Source organism: Micromys minutus (genome assembly GCF_963924665.1).
Source record: "Micromys minutus genome assembly, chromosome: 16".
NCBI classification, from domain to species: domain Eukaryota; kingdom Metazoa; phylum Chordata; class Mammalia; order Rodentia; family Muridae; genus Micromys; species Micromys minutus.
The window spans coordinates 31,640,358-31,657,150 of NC_137985.1; the positions used below are offsets into that span (position 1 = coordinate 31,640,358).

The 16,793-nt window shown below is 45.6% G+C and overlaps 1 protein-coding gene across 2 annotated transcripts; it reads left to right on the forward strand.

Annotated features, from left to right (window-relative positions):
* Nucleotides 1-332: 332 nt before the first annotated feature.
* Nucleotides 333-15,921, forward strand: HEPACAM (hepatic and glial cell adhesion molecule; the record flags this gene model as incomplete). Of its 2 annotated transcripts, none has more annotated exons than XM_080929797.1 (7): nucleotides 333-432; nucleotides 11,555-11,896; nucleotides 12,672-12,953; nucleotides 13,613-13,712; nucleotides 14,422-14,495; nucleotides 14,879-14,949; nucleotides 15,484-15,921. In XM_080929797.1, the coding sequence occupies 7 exons, from the start codon at nucleotides 348-350 to the stop codon at nucleotides 15,784-15,786; spliced, it is 1,257 nt and encodes a 418-aa protein (XP_080785923.1). In that variant the 3' UTR covers nucleotides 15,787-15,921. The 2 variants fall into 2 exon arrangements, with proteins under 2 accessions (XP_080785923.1, XP_080785922.1); XM_080929796.1 differs by having other exon boundaries at nucleotides 348-432; nucleotides 13,613-13,706.
* Nucleotides 15,922-16,793: the final 872 nt, after the last annotated feature.

A 16,793-nucleotide genomic window follows, 5' to 3' on the forward strand; every position in this document is an offset into this window, starting at 1 on the left:
GAGCACAGATCTGCCTCTGCCTTGGGAGTGGGACTTTATTGCAAGACAAGCCAAGAACCACTGGACCACCGGAGCCACATAGGATGAAACTTGCAATCGAGGTTAGCATCTAAACAGATACTCCTGTCCAAACTAGGGGGGCGAAGGGTTTGGAAAGTAGAAAATGCTAGGTCTGAGCAAAGCGAGAGGAGAGAACAGGGCCAGCAACACACAGAGCTCTGTGTATTCAGAGGGAAGTTGGCAGGGTTGTGCCCGGGCAGAGAAACTCCGAGTGGTACAAAGGGACGTGCCCGGAGTGGAGAAATCATGCTAATTGTCTGCACCAGAGCTGAAGAACGCCACCCAAAATGAAGAGAGAAAGGGGAGCCCTGTCAAGAGCCTCCAGGGCCCTGCGCCTCTCTCCTTTTGTCTACCTGCTTCTCATCCAGCCAGGTAGGAGACCAGAGGGTCTGGAGAAAAGAATTGGGGGGCTTTTGACAGAGGGAAGGGAAGGGCAGAGCCTGAATACCTTCGGGGCTGGAGGAGGGGAGAGACTCGGTGGCCGTGGGAAGCATCTCAGTGAATTCAGGAATCTGTGTTGAATTTGTCTGTTCATTCCCGGTGCTTCCCGCCTGGCCCCTGGCCCCGAAAGGCTGCATGACTTTGGAGCGCCCACGGCATTCAGTACATTAGCTGGAAGGCATCATGCCACTTATGGGATGACTTGCTCGCTTGGGCCAGCCAGGCCAGCATTCTTTTTAAGGGCTTATGTGAGCTCTTGGTGGGAGGAGGAGGGGAAATCTTGGTTTTGCACCTCCCAAACCTCCACTGAGGCTTCTTTGAGTGTCAAACAGTGTGAAAGATGAAAGATGCTTTGTAGATAACGAGTCTCCTGATGTAGGATAGCAATCAGTCCTATTCATTATTTACTCCAAGCCACAGACCTCTTGTAGCGCCCCCTATCAATTCCGTAGAGAACTGGTCTTATTTTAAGTACTGTAGATATATTTATGTGTACATACACACAATTACAGGGAGCCTAGAAATGCACATCTTTATATGGCAAGCAGATACATAGATCATTTTAACAAAAAGCAGGAATGGGGGGGGGGGGGAGTCACCTGCCTCCATCCAGGAAGCTGGGGCTGGTGGGGCAGGATGCTGGTGGGTGTTGAAAACCAGGGAATGTTTCCTTGTAGAAAGAATGTCTGCACTGGATCTTAGAAGATGAGGAAAGAGGTAGGAGAATGAGCGAGATTATTGTTGGGAAACAAAGGTCAAGCGCTTGAAATAGTCTCGTGTGTTTAGGCGTAGCCCAGAAGTTCAGCATTGCTGAGGGGAAAGTGGAAACTGAGTTCAGTAAAAGTCTTGTAAACCTCTCTCAGAAAACGAGATGGAGTCGATTAATGGTGGATGGGGATGCTGTCTGATCTTTAACGTGGGACCTGGCAGGTTCAGATAGACTGTTTGGATCTCTTGGTCTTCGGTGAGGCACTGAAGGAGAAACAACGCAAAATGGACGAGCATGGAGACCGACTTCATTCTCCTGAGCCCATGAACCGAACAACACAGACTAGGCGGCTTAGGTAGCAGGGAGTTGGTCTCTTGCAGTTCTGAAAAACAGATCTTGGAGATCAAAGTACCGACGACGTGCCACACTCCCTCAGAGAGCACTAAGGACAGGCTTCTTTGGCTGTGGTAGCAAAATTCCAGCCTTCAGGTGGCGCTTTCCTGTTTGCGTGTCCGTGTTGAATGTCCGAGTTTTACAAGGACTTGTGCGGAAATGGATCCACCCTAATACAGTATGACCTCATCTTAACTCCTTGGCTCTGAAAAGACCCCATTGCCAAAGGACATGGGGTTGTGAGCTGCAGGGCTCGGAAATGGGGGTTAGGACTTCAGTACTGTGGGGTTTGCCTCTCTTTACTCTAGAAAGAGCATTTGTTTGTTGGTCTGTTTGTTTGAGACAGGGTCTTCTTACTCTAGCTCTGTCTGTCCTGGAAGGTGCTATTTAAACCAGAGTGGCCTCAACTTTACCAGTCTCCACCTGGACCATCATTGCCTGGCCAAAAAGAGAATTAAAAACAAAAACAAACAAACAAAACAAAACAAAAAACAAAAAAACAACATAACTAATTAAGACATACAACAATAAAGAGACATGTAAGGGAAGGTTTTCCGAAGTAAGTCTCTGAGTAGTGCATATTACTTTCACTGGTTCTATTGGCTAGAACTTTGGCACACGTCCATACCGAACTGCAAAGAGAGCTGGGAAATGTAGTATTAATACTGTCACGGAGCAGGTCAGAGAGATGGCTCAGTTAAGAGTGTCTGCTGCAGCTGGGGAAGACCTAGGTTTGGTTCCAAGCATCCACATGGTGGTCTCTTCTGACCACCACCCAACACACACACACACACACACACACACACACACACACACACACACACACACACACACACACACACACACATCATACACGCAGAACACCCATCCACATAAAATGAAGTTCAGGTTCTGATGTTGACATTCAGGTTTTCTTTGCCACAGCCTCTTCCTCCTCCTCCTCCTTTGTTTTCACTGTTATCTGCTTATTTTGTGGAAGTGAGGCACAGAACTGTAGAGGTCAGAAGGCAAGTTTCCTAAGCTCTCTTCCCACTCTATGGGTCCTAGGTATCAGGTTTGGTGACGAGAACCCTTACCCACCAAACCATCTTGCTGACCCCCAAGTCAGGCCACATTCTGCTTCTTAAACTCATCATAGCACAATTCACAGAATGTTCAAATAAGCCTTTTCCAGAGTTTATGGTGTTGACACCTTGATGAACATTAAGAGGTATGAATCCAAACATTGGAGTTTTTATTCTCTGGATTCTTCTGCTCCTCTGCCTGATTTCTGTGCTGAATTTGGAGAAGTGGGTGGATACTGAGAATGGTCTGACACTGTGGTCCATGTCATCCTTGAACTTAGACAACTCTCATGCTTCAGCCTCCTGAGTTGTGGGATTACAGGTATGAGCCATCACACCAAGTATCCTTTTAGCCTAAATTCACTACCAAGAAACAGGGTGATGCTTTTCAGTTTAACAAATGATGTAATTGAAATGCCACAGAGGAACAAGCATCAGGCTTAAAGATATAGTCTGATGTGCCCTTAACAAGTTAATGAGCCCATATAAACATCCTCTAGACAAAGAAATGGATATGATTAGGTTGGTGAAATACACCTTTAATCTCAATAATTTGGGAGAGGCAGAGACAGGAGGATCTATGTAAATTCAAGGGCAGTCTAGTTTATCTAGTAATTCCAGGCCAGCCAAGGCTACATAGTGAAACCTTGTTTCAAAAAAAAAAAAAAAAAATGCTATTACCTCAGAATCACCCAATTATATATTTGTTTCAGTTGCTTTTAGCCACTGAGTCAGGCACCTTCAAAGAAGACTTCTGTATTAATGTGCCTTCAGAGAGCCTTCACTTTCAGCATAAACTTAGTGGTGCAAGCTGAGCATGCTCAGAGACATTACTATCATCATATAACCTTCTAAACATGTACAGTGTCATATCGGCATGCCCAGGGTATACTCTCTAAGCTGTGATGCTTAGGGTTTGGCCAACCACTCTCTATATGAGTCTGTATAGGCTCCCAGAATGAGATCCCCATTCTCCCTTTGTTCAAAGAGGGCATTGCTTTAGAAATAAATCTTAGGTTTTCCTTCTCTACTTCAGGTAATAAATCTGTCTCCACTCCACTTTTATGGCTTGACTCTGTTTATTTTGGCTTTGTACTCACCAAGATATGAACCCAAGTAGTTTGTGTTGCCTGTTACTACAGAAGCCAATAAACAGAAGCAGGAAGTGAATCTTTAAACAGCACGTTATTCACAGAGCCAGCAATCGTGGAGTTATTACCATCAGCAGATCTGCCTTATTCAGACCATTACTAACTAACCCAATCAATAGGGAACAAGAACAAAGGTGAATAATCAATCCATACTTCAGGCAGCCGAGCCTTGTCTATTTAATTCATTGTGTTGGTGTTTTTCTTATTACTTTCTGTGATTTTTCCCTCATCATTTTCTCTCTCTGTGGTTAGTAGAGGACTCACATAGGCCTATGACCGCCAAGTCTCTCATTCTTCTCACGCGATTATCAGTTACAGAGTTTAGTGCAGATTCTTATCCATAGATAAACTGCCAGGAGCTGGTTTGCTCTCCCACGTGTCCTCTAACATTGAGATGTTCCGCTACTAAGCACAGGCCCAGAAGCACTGGAACCAGATGACTCCAAGGAGGCCACCTATTCCTCCAAGCAGGCCCTATATTTTAATAGCCCTCTTAGAACCAACCATTGATGAATTCACCCACTGATGAAGTTAATGCCTTCATGAGTCACTCATCTCCCAATCTCCTTGTCCTAGCTAGTATGAAATGGAATCAATATAGTTTAAACTTACGTTGCCATGATAATCAAGTTGTGCTTTTCTCATATTTTTATCAGCCAATTGGATATATTTTTTCTGAAGTACCTGTTCTAAATCTTTTTAAAAAGGACTTAGGATCTGTTTTATATTATCTTAAGTGTGTGTGTGTGTGTGTGTGTGTGTGTGTGTGTGTGTGTATACTCTAAGGAGTCTGTATCTATTCTCAGGCCAGGCAGACACTGTCTTGTTTAAAACGTTGTTTACCCGCTCATATGTAGCCCTCCAGTCAATGTAGAAGTGATATATGCCTCACATGTTTACCTCCCACCACTATTGATTATAATGATTGTTACTGGAATAAGTCCAGGCAATGTGCTACTCAGTGGTCAGTACTGGGGAGCCCAGAGTTAGTGGGAAGGACCCTGTTTAGTCAAGAGTTGTCCATAAGGAACTATCATCCTTAAAGCTCCACCTTAGAGCCTAAGGAGGTGGCTCAGAGGATAAGAGGACTTGTTGCAGAAGCTTAAAGAGCTGAGTTCAAATGTTCAGAACCTGCATAAAAAGACTGGTGGTGTCAAGTTCATGCCTGTCAAACCCAGCATCAGGAGTCAGGGAGGAGACAGGAAGATTGTTGGGACTTCCTGACTACTAGCCTAGCTCCATGTCCAGAGAGTCACTGTCTCCATGCATGAGGCAGAGAGTAATAGAGGAGGACATGCAGTGTCCTGCATAAGTGAACACATGTGCATGTGCATGCACACTAACACATTAGTGGGGAGAAATGCAAACATTTTGTGGGAGCGGAGTGTAAATCAGGAAGGCTAAACAGTGAGTAGAAGTCTTTCTCATCCAAACTATGCATCCTCTCCTTTCTTCTCTGAAGCATCGCAGTGGACCTCAACTTTCTGGGACTGATGAGCTCCTGTAGTTCTTCAGATGGACATTATTTTCTTTAAGTTAAACCTTACATTTGTGTATATGCTGTATGTTGGTCAGTGCACATAACCAAAGACTAAGGAGAGAGTTACAAAGGTCTCCAGAGTTAGCAGGGCCTAATCATTAGATGATGTTACCAGACGTGTTAGAGTCAGAGGCTTGACCCTGGCAACTCTAACAAGTTAGGCTCAGACACTTGTCCTCAATGGCCCAATTAAAAAGACAGTAAGGGGCTCGTGAGGTGACTCAGTCAGTAGGTACTTGTTACCAAGTCTTACAATCTAATTGTGATCCATGGTAAAAACACATGACAGGAGAGAACTGGAGTGTGCATTGGGGCACATACTGTGCCTTCCACAAACAAACAAACAAACAAACAAATATTAAAAAAGAAGAAAACAAGCAATAATAAAAAGCACAGAAAGTAAAAATCCAGTGTAGCCATAAAGGGAAAAGGAACAGAGAAAGACCCAGTGACCCATCCCTACAAGTCAGGCTTTGGGGTACAGACAAGAAGTTTAGGTTTATACAGAGAGCAAGAGGAATACATACCTAAACAGTCCTGGTCAACAGTGTGGTCCTGTCTATCACTGACCCATCATTGTTTGAGCAGGATGGTTGATAAGTCAGACCTACAGGAACTCTTCCCTTTGGCTGGCATCAAACTTTAGCCTTTCCTTCTCCAACTGTAAGGTTCCTGAGGTGTCCCAGTTCCTTGGAGACCATTGTTTCAATAGTCTGATAGCCACAAGGACAGCATAGTGTCTCTTTAGAGTATTTTCATTCCTAGCAGGACAGTTGCACCAGGGCTTCTCTTTCAGAATTGGGGATGCCTGGCAAAAGAGAGTAGCATAAGAGTGCAGAAACATTAGAGGGGGCACCTTTGGGAAGGGCAAAGGGAGGGGACAACTCCGAAACAGTGGTTCTGTCATCCAAGGACAACAAACCTGCTCCTTGCTACACCTTTGTCATAAACTGACATGTCATATGCAAGTGTACTCTGGACTACTCTTTTGTTCTGTCTTTACAACAATAAGAAAGGAAGTTTCCTGAGATTTGCGTAGTAGTGTATTAAATTATAGGTCAAAGTGTTATTGTTGTTGTTATTATTATTATTATTATTATTATTATTATTATTATTATTATACTATTCTTATTTTTTCTGAGATGGGGTTTGCTAAAGATATACAATAAGACTGAGTTAGAGGACAGACAGTAATTTTTGTTGGCCATGCTGGCTACAGGTGCTGGTAGATGGTTCTGGATAAAGTTGACTTTTCCTAACTGAGCAGTCTTATGATGTCTTCTGCAATGTAGCTCTATAGTTGCATCACCACCCAAACACCATACAGCTTGTCTCTTTTTGCTCTGTGCACATCTGTCTGGCCTACCTCAAGATCATCTCAGGATCACTACTAAATAGAAAGGAAAGATATTAAAGACCAAAAGCAGAAAACAAAATGTCCTTCCTTTCAGAGGACAAAACTCTTGCTGCTCTTGGGTAATTGTATGAGGAGGTCTGGTCATCATACTTCAGAAAGGAAATAATCCATTCGGGGAAAGCCCAAGAAAAGGCATCTATGACAATCAAACTAATGACTAATGTAAGGAGAAAGACCCAAGCAAACAGGAACAAAAAAAAAAAAAAAAAAAAAAAAAAAAAAAAAAAAAAAGGTTATAAGTGTGGTTTCTGATGCTAGAGAATTTGGGGAAGGAGAAGAGAGGCAAGTCCTACAGCACAAATTCGGCAGCATCTGCTGAAGCTTTTGAAAGGTGACTTTAAGGCCAGATGGAGACTTTGTCTCATAAAGGTATGAAAAGCAGTAGAAGGTGATTCTTTCAAGGGACTTAAGGAATGGGACATAAAGAGACAGCAGTTCCTGGGTACACTCTTGAACTTTGCCTTGACTTAGTGTCACAGGAGGTCAAATCCTCCTTGAGCAGAAGCTACTGACCTAAACACCAGGGCATTGTTCAATTAGATAGGAACATTTTATAGATATGGTAATCTCCTTTTGTTTTGCCTGTGGTAGGGAAAACAGACTTTCTACATAATGATGCCTCAGACACAAAGATTACTTTAATTGCTTCTCCAGGTTGAACAGTCCTCCTCCCTTTTATGACCACTCTGAGCCTGAGGTGTTATCCATTTCCTCATTTCTGCATCCTGCTTTGGCTCCTGTCCCAGTTCTCTGTGTCTCTTGGAAGTTATGAAACCCAAACTTAGATTCTTTCCAGTTTCTAGGCAACAGTGCATGCTTAGCAAAAATGTTCTTGTCATCAGAGTCTAAGAAAGATGGCACCATGGTCTTCCAATGAGTGTGTGTGCATCTCTTCTTGTGAGCATGCCCATGTTCACAATACGGAGGGCAGCCTCCTGGGCTAAAGCAACTTAGGAGGAATTCAAAGGTTGCATCTTCTCCATGGTTCTATCCAAATATAATCTAAACTGATACTTTTAAAAAAGCAGAATTAAGAGGGAAACATTACCAAAAATGGCTACTGGAAATCTAGAAGTAGAAGAGGAGACAATATAACCCAGGGAAGCTCAAGAGAAAGAGATCAGAGATTACAGGAGTGAGAAAGGTTATTGATACCTTCTGCTTGTCTGAGGTCCAGGAATATCGCTGGTAGGAAGAACTGAGAAACCTCCCTCAGAATTTGATGCTTGAGGTCTGTATTAGTCAGTTTTGCATTTCTATAACGAAATACTCATGGCTGAACAGTGTCTAAAGAAAAGTTTATTTAGCTCACAGATTTGGAGGTAGAAATTCCAAACCATGTAACATGAGCTCTGGAAAATACCCTCAACTTCATTTCATTCTATCAGGATAGCATCAAGGAATGCCTATGGGAAGAGAGATCAGTAAAACAGGAAGCTGGCACAGGCTCAAGGGAGCTGGGCTCATTCTTCTATAGCAATTTAACTTCTGGAGAATGAACAAAGTCCCACGATGACTTTCTTAATTTCCTTTAAGGACTCTACTTCCAGAGCTTCCCCCTCCACTCTCTCCTAATACCACCATCTTGAGGAAAAGGCTTAAAAAAACACAGAAACACTGGAGAGACAAAATACATCCAAACCACAACAGGGCTCTTATTCAAAATTTTTACTTTTTTAATAATTTATTTATTTTTGTTTTGTGTGCATTGACTGTTTTACCTGTGTGTATGCCTGTGTGAAGTTGGAGCTGAAACTGGGGTTACAGACGCTTGTGAGCTGCCATGTAGGTGCTGGAAATAGAACCCCAGGTCTTCTGCAAGAGCAGTCAATGTTTTCAACTGCTGAGCCATCTCTCCAGTCCCTCAAATGTTTAAAATACTTATTTTATTTTTTACATGTATGTGTTATATATGTACATGTATGTAGTAGTGCCCACAGGGGTCATCAGATCCCCTGGAGCTGGGGTTACAAGTACTTGTGAGTCACCTGATATGGGTGCTGGGACCTAAACTTGGGTCCTCTGTGAGAACAGTATGCAATTTAGCTACCGCCTCTCCAGCCCTTCCTGACTCTGATATGGGACCTCTGAGTGACTCCACACACAGCGCTAGCTTGTGCTGAGCCTGTGGTTTCAGACTGGGTTCTGAGACGGGAACAGATACCTCCTCGCTACTGGAACATCACCAAGTCATGCACACCAATCTCCTTTGCCTGCTCAGGAACACTTGAAAGCTTGCTTTTCTAAATCTAGCTGGGAATAGAAGCTAGTAGGTGTTAGACATGTAATCCAACTTAACTCACGGCAATCCTGAAAGTTGAGAGAAACTTGACAGGATTTTAGTCTGATACACAGGAACATAGAAATTACTAGCAGCTCTCTGTTAATGGGGAGAAGAGAACTCAGGTCCGTATCATCTCTTCTGCCAAAATAAGATAGATGGAACCATCTTCTACTTACTTTCATTTTTATGTAAGAGTTTTAGAAAAAAATAAAAGTACTATTGCTTTAAAAAAAATGTTTGAGATTAGGCCAGGAATGATGTCAAATGCATTTAATCGCAGCACCTTGGAGCCAGAGAAGGTGTGTCAGCCTGGTATATATACCTAATTGCAGGCTAGCCAGGACGGCACAGTAGACCCCTGTCTTTTAAAATGAAAAATAAAATGTTTGAGAGAAGGCTGAGCAGTTAAGAGCACTTCTTGATCTCCTAAAAGACAGAGTCCAGATTCCAGCTCTTAAGTCAAGTGGCTCATAAGAGCCTCTGTTTTCAATTCCAAATAATCCAGTGTCTCTTCTGACCTCCATGGACACCCATACTCACATAATACACTTTCACATAGACACACATACATACCGATAACTTAAAAGCAAAGATAAGAATAACCTTTAAGGCTGGAAAGATGGCTCAGTAGTTACAAGCACTTGTTCTTGCAGAGGACCCAGGTTCAATTCTCAGCATCTATGGGACAGGTCACACTATCTGTAACTTCATTTCCACAGCCTCTTCTTTCCTCTCTGGGCACCAGGCATGCATGTGGTGTACATACATACAATTGCGCAAAACATTCATACACATAAAATTAAAAAAAAATCTTTACAAGTAATGCTTGAGGTGCTGGGATGTAGCTCAGTTGAAAAAGTACTTGTGTGGTAGTATGCATAAAGCATCCTAAGCACTGCATAAACTGTGTGTGCTGACACATCCATAGCTAAGGACTCGGGAGGTAGAGGCAGGAAGATCATAAATTCAAGATCATTCTTGGCCATAGAGCAAGTTTGAGACCAATTTTGGATACCTGAGAAACTGTTTGAAAAATCTTGATAAAAACATCAATGAGATGTTTGGGCACACTTCTGTCATCCCAGTACTCTGGAGGTAGAGGCAGGAGGATTGTGAGATAGACGTCAGCCTAGACAGCATAGCAAGACCCTCAAGACATGACAAAACAAAAGAAAAAGCTTCCAAATAGTTATCTTTGACCAGTCTAACTTCCTCAACTCAAGGCTTCCTTCCTATAAGCGAATGAAAAGGACCCAACAAATCCCACCTATAACAGCTTTGGTCTGCAGGGCTCTCCCTTGAGGTTTGGGGATACCTGGCTGATGATGGATAGAATGTGAAATTTGAAAATTGCTTAGAGATCATCTGGTCTAACTGACTATTGTACGAAGAGAAAATCTGAGCCATTGAGAGGTGGGAAAGTGGTCTTTCTTTAATAGAAGGGAGGAGCTCATACCTAACAAAGCACCTGCCCTTTAAGTGAATTGATTGTGTTTAGCAAATAAAACTCGTTTAAATAAAAGTTCTTTACCATAACCAACCTTCTAGTTCACGTAGCTCTTGATTTCGTTTGGACCATCTAGCACAAGTAAAAGAAGAAGAAACAGAAAAGGACAGCCCCGTCTTCCTAATTTGATCCCCATTCTCCTTTGACAGGGTCTCATGTGTCCTAGGCTGGATTCATACTTCAACTCACTATGTAGGTCATGAGTGATCTTGAACTTCTGATCCTCCCGCCTCGACCTCCAAAGAGCTGGGTTTATAGTCATTATTTTTGTTTTATAAATGGGATGAGTGGGGCTTAGGAAGATCATTTATCCAAATGTACCCAGCCAAGAAGGAGTAGACCCCCATCTTGGAAGGCCTTAAGTTTCCAAACTCTTTATTCTAATACTCCACTCAAATTCTTCCTCTGTAGGGAATAAAAGTGGGATAGGGTTTAGGTGAATTCCTAGGACTTCCTTTCCAGTTGCAGAACTACTTTCTACTGAGCTCCCCTGCTGAGATACAGTTATGCCCCCCCCCCCCCCCCCCCCCGTAAGGACAGAGTGTGCCTGGGAAGTGCCTGTGTCTTTGGGCCCCTGAGCTTCCTCTTCCTGAGCACTGTCTTAGGCCACATTCCTCTTTCTTTAGGAATCTAAGTTCCCACGTTTTCTCTATTTCCTGCCATACTGTTTCCGTATCAGACTTGACTCATAAGATGTTCATTAAATATTTCTATGAAAGGGACATGTAGACGGTGTATAAATGTACATCTTCTGCAAGAGATAGGCAATGAGGAAAATGCCAGAGAGATGAAGCCATGGAAAACCTGGGATGGCTATAAGGAAAGAAAGACAGAGGAGAGGGAGCAAAGACCTTCCATAGGAGAGGTGATGGCGCTGATGGGTAAGAAGCTAGGACTGGCAGGAAGTTAAGGGTCTGTGAAGGTGGAAGTGGGCTCTGGAGCTGAGGGCCTGACACTGCCCTCTTCCCCAATGGGCCTCTGTTTGCAGTCCCCCTGGAGGGGGTGAACATCACCAGCCCAGTACGTCTGATCCACGGCACAGTGGGGAAGTCCGCCCTGCTTTCAGTGCAATACAGTAGCACCAGCAGCGACAAGCCCGTGGTGAAGTGGCAGCTGAAGCGTGACAAGCCAGTGACCGTGGTGCAGTCTATAGGCACAGAGGTCATTGGTACTCTGCGGCCTGACTATCGAGACCGTATCCGGCTCTTTGAAAATGGCTCCTTGCTTCTCAGCGACCTGCAGCTGGCGGATGAGGGAACCTATGAAGTGGAGATCTCCATCACTGACGATACCTTCACTGGGGAGAAGACTATCAACCTCACCGTGGATGGTAAAGCACTCGGCAGGGAAGCAGGCAGGAACAGACTGGGACTAAAGCTAGACCCTAGAAAATGTCGTGCAAAGTCTGAGTGGTCATTAGAAGGTGGTACCTAGGCACAACTAACAAGGATAATGTTACTCTCTTCAGAGGTACAGAGAGTAGCCCAAGATCTTACAACTGATAAAGTATAGCGTTAAACCTAGAGAGCTTGACCTAGTTTCCCCCAGCTAAAATGTCTCCTATTCTTGATCAGTTTAAGTAAAGCCCCGTAGTTTCAAAATGGCATTTAGGAAGGAGGGAGGGAGGACATTCATTATGAGTTTGTTGTTCAGTCTAGAAGTTGCTTAAGTGGATGAAGAATAGAAGGGTGGGTGAATGGATGGGTGGATGGATGAATGGATGGATGGATGGATGGATGGATGGATGGATGGATAAATGGATGGATGGGTGGATGGATGGATGTATGGATGGATGGATGGGTGGGTGGATGGATGGGTGGATGGATGGGTGGGTGGATGGATGGGTGGATGGATGAATGGATGAGTGGGTGGGTAAATGGATAGATGGATGGATGGATGGATAAATGGATGGATGGATGGATGGATGGATGGATGGATGGATGGATTAATTATTGGACAGGAGTAAGTTAGGGATCTCTAGAGGGACTCCTCGGACAACAGACTGAATTATTAGATGTTGAAGATGGGAGACTAAAGAAAGGGGAGGAAGCATGTTGTAGACTATGACTCACAGGCATTTCCATCCATCTGTTCCCTGGTCCTAGTGCCCATTTCAAGGCCACAGGTGTTAGTGGCTTCAACCACTGTGCTGGAGCTCAGTGAGGCCTTCACCCTCAACTGCTCCCATGAGAATGGCACCAAGCCTAGCTACACCTGGCTGAAAGATGGCAAACCCCTCCTCAATGACTCCAGAATGCTCCTGTCCCCTGACCAAAAGGTGCTCACCATCACCCGAGTACTCATGGAAGATGACGACTTGTACAGCTGCGTGGTGGAGAACCCTATCAGCCAGGTTCGAAGCCTGCCTGTCAAGATCACTGTCTATAGTAAGTTTCCCTGTCTCCCCAAGAGACATCCTCTGGGACAAAAGGCATTCCAGAGAGTGACTGTCTAGAGCAGTGAGTGGTTCTGTTCCCAACCTTCCCACCGCCGTGACCCTTTAATACAGTTCCTCATGCTGTGGTGACCCCTGACCACTCTGGCATTGTTGATGGCGATTTCTCCTTGGGTTTGACAGCCAGATGGGCTGGTGTGCTGCCTTTGAGTGAAGGCACCTACAGTTTACAGGAAAAGCAAAAAAGTGCCGAAACTCACATTGGATAAATGGCCTACCCGCAGTTATTTTCACCACTATGTCTTAACTTTAGTTTCACTGCTGTTATGAATCATAATGTAAATATCTCTGTTTTCTGATGGTCTTAAGCAAGCCCTATGAAAAGGTCCTTTGACACCATCCCCCAGGGAGATGGAAAACCATAGTTTGAGAACCTCTGGTCTAGAGGGAGTGAGGCAGGGGTAGAGGTGGGCTGATAGTGCTTGAAGGACAGCCACAAGTGAGAGGCGGGCTTCAGGTGAGCTCTGCCATTGCATATCCCTTATCTGTGTTGCCTGGGCCCTTTCCTCTTCCCTCCCCTGCTAGTCCTCTAGTGACAACCTCTGTTCCCCTTCTCCAAGTGTCCCTACCGCTCTGTCTCTCTTCCCTCAGGAAGAAGCTCCCTCTATATCATCTTGTCTACAGGAGGCATCTTTCTCCTTGTGACCCTGGTAACAGTCTGTGCCTGCTGGAAACCCTCAAAAAAGTCTAGGTAACTTGTCAACGTCCACACCTTACTTTTCCTTCAGACTATTTCAACCCCAAGTTTAATGTTAATAGCATTAAATCTGGGGCCAGGTTCATACTTGGTAAACTGCCCCCCCCCGTGTCCATGAGAGAGAGAGAGAGAGAGAGAGAGAGAGAGAGAGAGAGTTGGTTTGGTGCATGTGTGTATGGGTGCACATGTGTGTGAGTGTCTGTCTTTGCTCTCAGTGTTGGGATTACAATTATATGTGCATACACCTGTCCTTTTTATGTGGATTTTTAGAACTGAGCTTAGGTCCTCGTGCTTACAAGGCAACCAACCACTTTACCAAATGAGCCATCCCTCACCCCAGTGCTCAATTCTGCCCTTGTCTCTTTGAACATTTTTTTCCTCCTAATGTGCACCTCTTTCCAAGTGTGTTTTTCCGTTTCATTTGGAACTGCATCTGTGCACAGTTATCTCTGACCACTCCAGCATTGTTAATGGTGATTTCTCTTTGGGTTAAAAGCCAGCTGGGCCAGTGTGCTGCCTTTTAAGTCAAGGCACCTACAGTTTACAGAAAGAAAAAAAAATGCCGAAACTCACATTGGATAAACAAGTCTGCTCACAGTCACAATGCTAACAGGTTTAACGTGCAAACCTAGATGTGCCTCATTCCAAAGCAATGGAATCACCGATAGCTCTGTTCTTGGTGGGGGCTGGATTGATTTTTCAGGAAGAAGAGAAAGTTGGAGAAGCAAAACTCTTTGGAATACATGGATCAGAATGATGACCGCCTAAAATCAGAAGGTAAGCTCCCAGCTACCCATGGGCCCCAGCCCATCAGCGTTCAGATCAGAGAGGCCTGCTGGGAAAAGGAGAAGAGGACAATGAGGAAATCATCAGAGTCAAGAGGGGCGCAGGCACAGAATATAGGGGCTGGGCGGTGTGGAGCAGTGGTTCTCAACCTCTGGGTCCTGACGTTTAACAGCCCTTTCACAAGGATCCCCTAAGATCCTCACAAAATACGATCCGATTCATAGTGAAATCACAGGTATGAAGTAGCAACAAAAATAATTTTATGGTTAGAGGGTCATCACAGCATGAGGAACTGTATTAAGGGTTGCAGCAATGTTGAAAAGCACTGATGTAGAGCTATCCGTGGACCAGACTTCCATCCTTTCACTATGCAGCAGACACCCTACCCCGAAGTGGAGAACAGGAGCGGAAGAACCCAATGGCACTCTATATCCTGAAGGACAAGGTAAGCGCCTCTGTCAAGGAGACCCTACAGCATGCTAGGGGGCCTGTGATGTGACCATTCCTTTGCAGAAATCGTTGTCTATCTGAAGTATTTGCGAAAATCCCCATTTTAGAGATTGGAAAATGAGACAGAGACAAAGTAACGTGTGACGGGCTAAACAAGCAAATGAGTGACACACCTGCCCTTCATGGTGTAAGCGACAGTCAGAGGGCAATCTCAGGGACCAGCCTAGTTTCCATGTCCAGGCTAGTCACAAGACCTACTTGGTGATCATCGGAGGAGCCCTTCCGCTGTTCTCTGCTCACATGCAATAACCCCGTTTGCCACAACCAGAACTGAAAGAGGATAGATGAGGCCTGGCCCAAACAAAGTGTTGTCTGCCACCTAGCTGGACTTGGGGATGTGGCTGGAAACTCAGAGGAACACCCTACACACACTACCCTGCGCGTGCCTCTGTAGTCCCAGTCCCTAAGACAAAGCACTCCCAGATTGGGTCCAGAGGATCACTGACCCTCAGGTCGCCTGTGTTTGCAGGACTCCTCAGAACCGGATGACAACCCCGCTACAGAACCACGGAGCACCACAGAACCCGGCCCGCCTGGCTACTCCGTGTCGCCGTCTGTGCCGGGCCGCTCTCCAGGGCTCCCCATCCGTTCAGCCCGCCGCTACCCGCGTTCTCCAGTGCGCTCCCCCGCCACGGGCCGGACGCACACGTCGCCACCGCGGGCCCCGAGCTCGCCCGGCTGCTCGCGCAGCTCCTCGCGCTCACTGCGGACTGCTGGCGTGCACAGAATCCGGGAACAGGACGAGGCTGGGCAGGTGGAGATCAGTGCCTGAGCCTCCTCGGGAGCCCGCTGCGGTTGCCCACCGTCGGCCGTCCGCGGCCGGGGGTGGGGGGGAGGCTGAGAAGTCCCGGTGCCTCTGGTTAGGGGTGAGGGGAGATCGTGGCCCGATCCCGGTTTAGGACACACACGCGTGTGAGCTTGCACAAATGGGTGGAGCGCTGATCTTGGTGTTAAACCCGGTTGCATGTGCGCTGGGTTTACTGGCTGTGTTCTCTGGCTGTGTTCTCAGTGGGTATGAGCTGTGCCCTCTTAGGACTACATAGATTATTAAATTTCTGGTCCAATCCCCTAAAAGATCTTATGGAAACTAACAGTAATTTTACCCAGTGAGCCGATCAATGCTCCCCCTGGGAGCGTTTGTGCTTCCCATCCACCCCGCAACCCCACATACCTCCGATCCCAAAAGTCTGTGGTAGTTTTCCCCCCAGACCAATTTAGAGGCTTCTTACTCCCACCCCCGAACGCACTGTCCTAAAACTAAAGACAAGTCTGATGCTGGTTCCTGGATGCACAGGGCCTGTTCCGATCACAAAGGAGAGTTGTCTTAAGAACCTTTTCTGGACACTGACACCTGCTTCCCCATCTCTCCAGGTGATGAGAGTGAACCCCGCATGCATTCCTGAGACCCTGGGAACTTTGGACTAGGCAAGAACAAAATATCTGGCTCCCAGTGCTTGGTGGCCTCCAGTGGCCTCCCCCAAAGTGTCCCGTACTGGTCTTTCTTCCTGTCTGTTTTCAGGAGAATGTGGTTGGGCGTGCCCACTCACCTCTGACCCCAGCAAGCTGCGCCTGACAAGGATCTGCTTTTAACCATCATGCTCTTCTTCCTGACTGTTGTTTTGCAAAGCTTTCAGTCATCCCCAGGAAGGTTGAGAAGCTTCCTTGAGCTGTAAGAAAAACAAGATTCCACTCTCCAGAGAAACACGGAAAGAGAAAGAAGCTTTACATGATCCAAACATGTCAAAGCAACGACGGCCCGCCCCCTAGCCTATGGCTTCC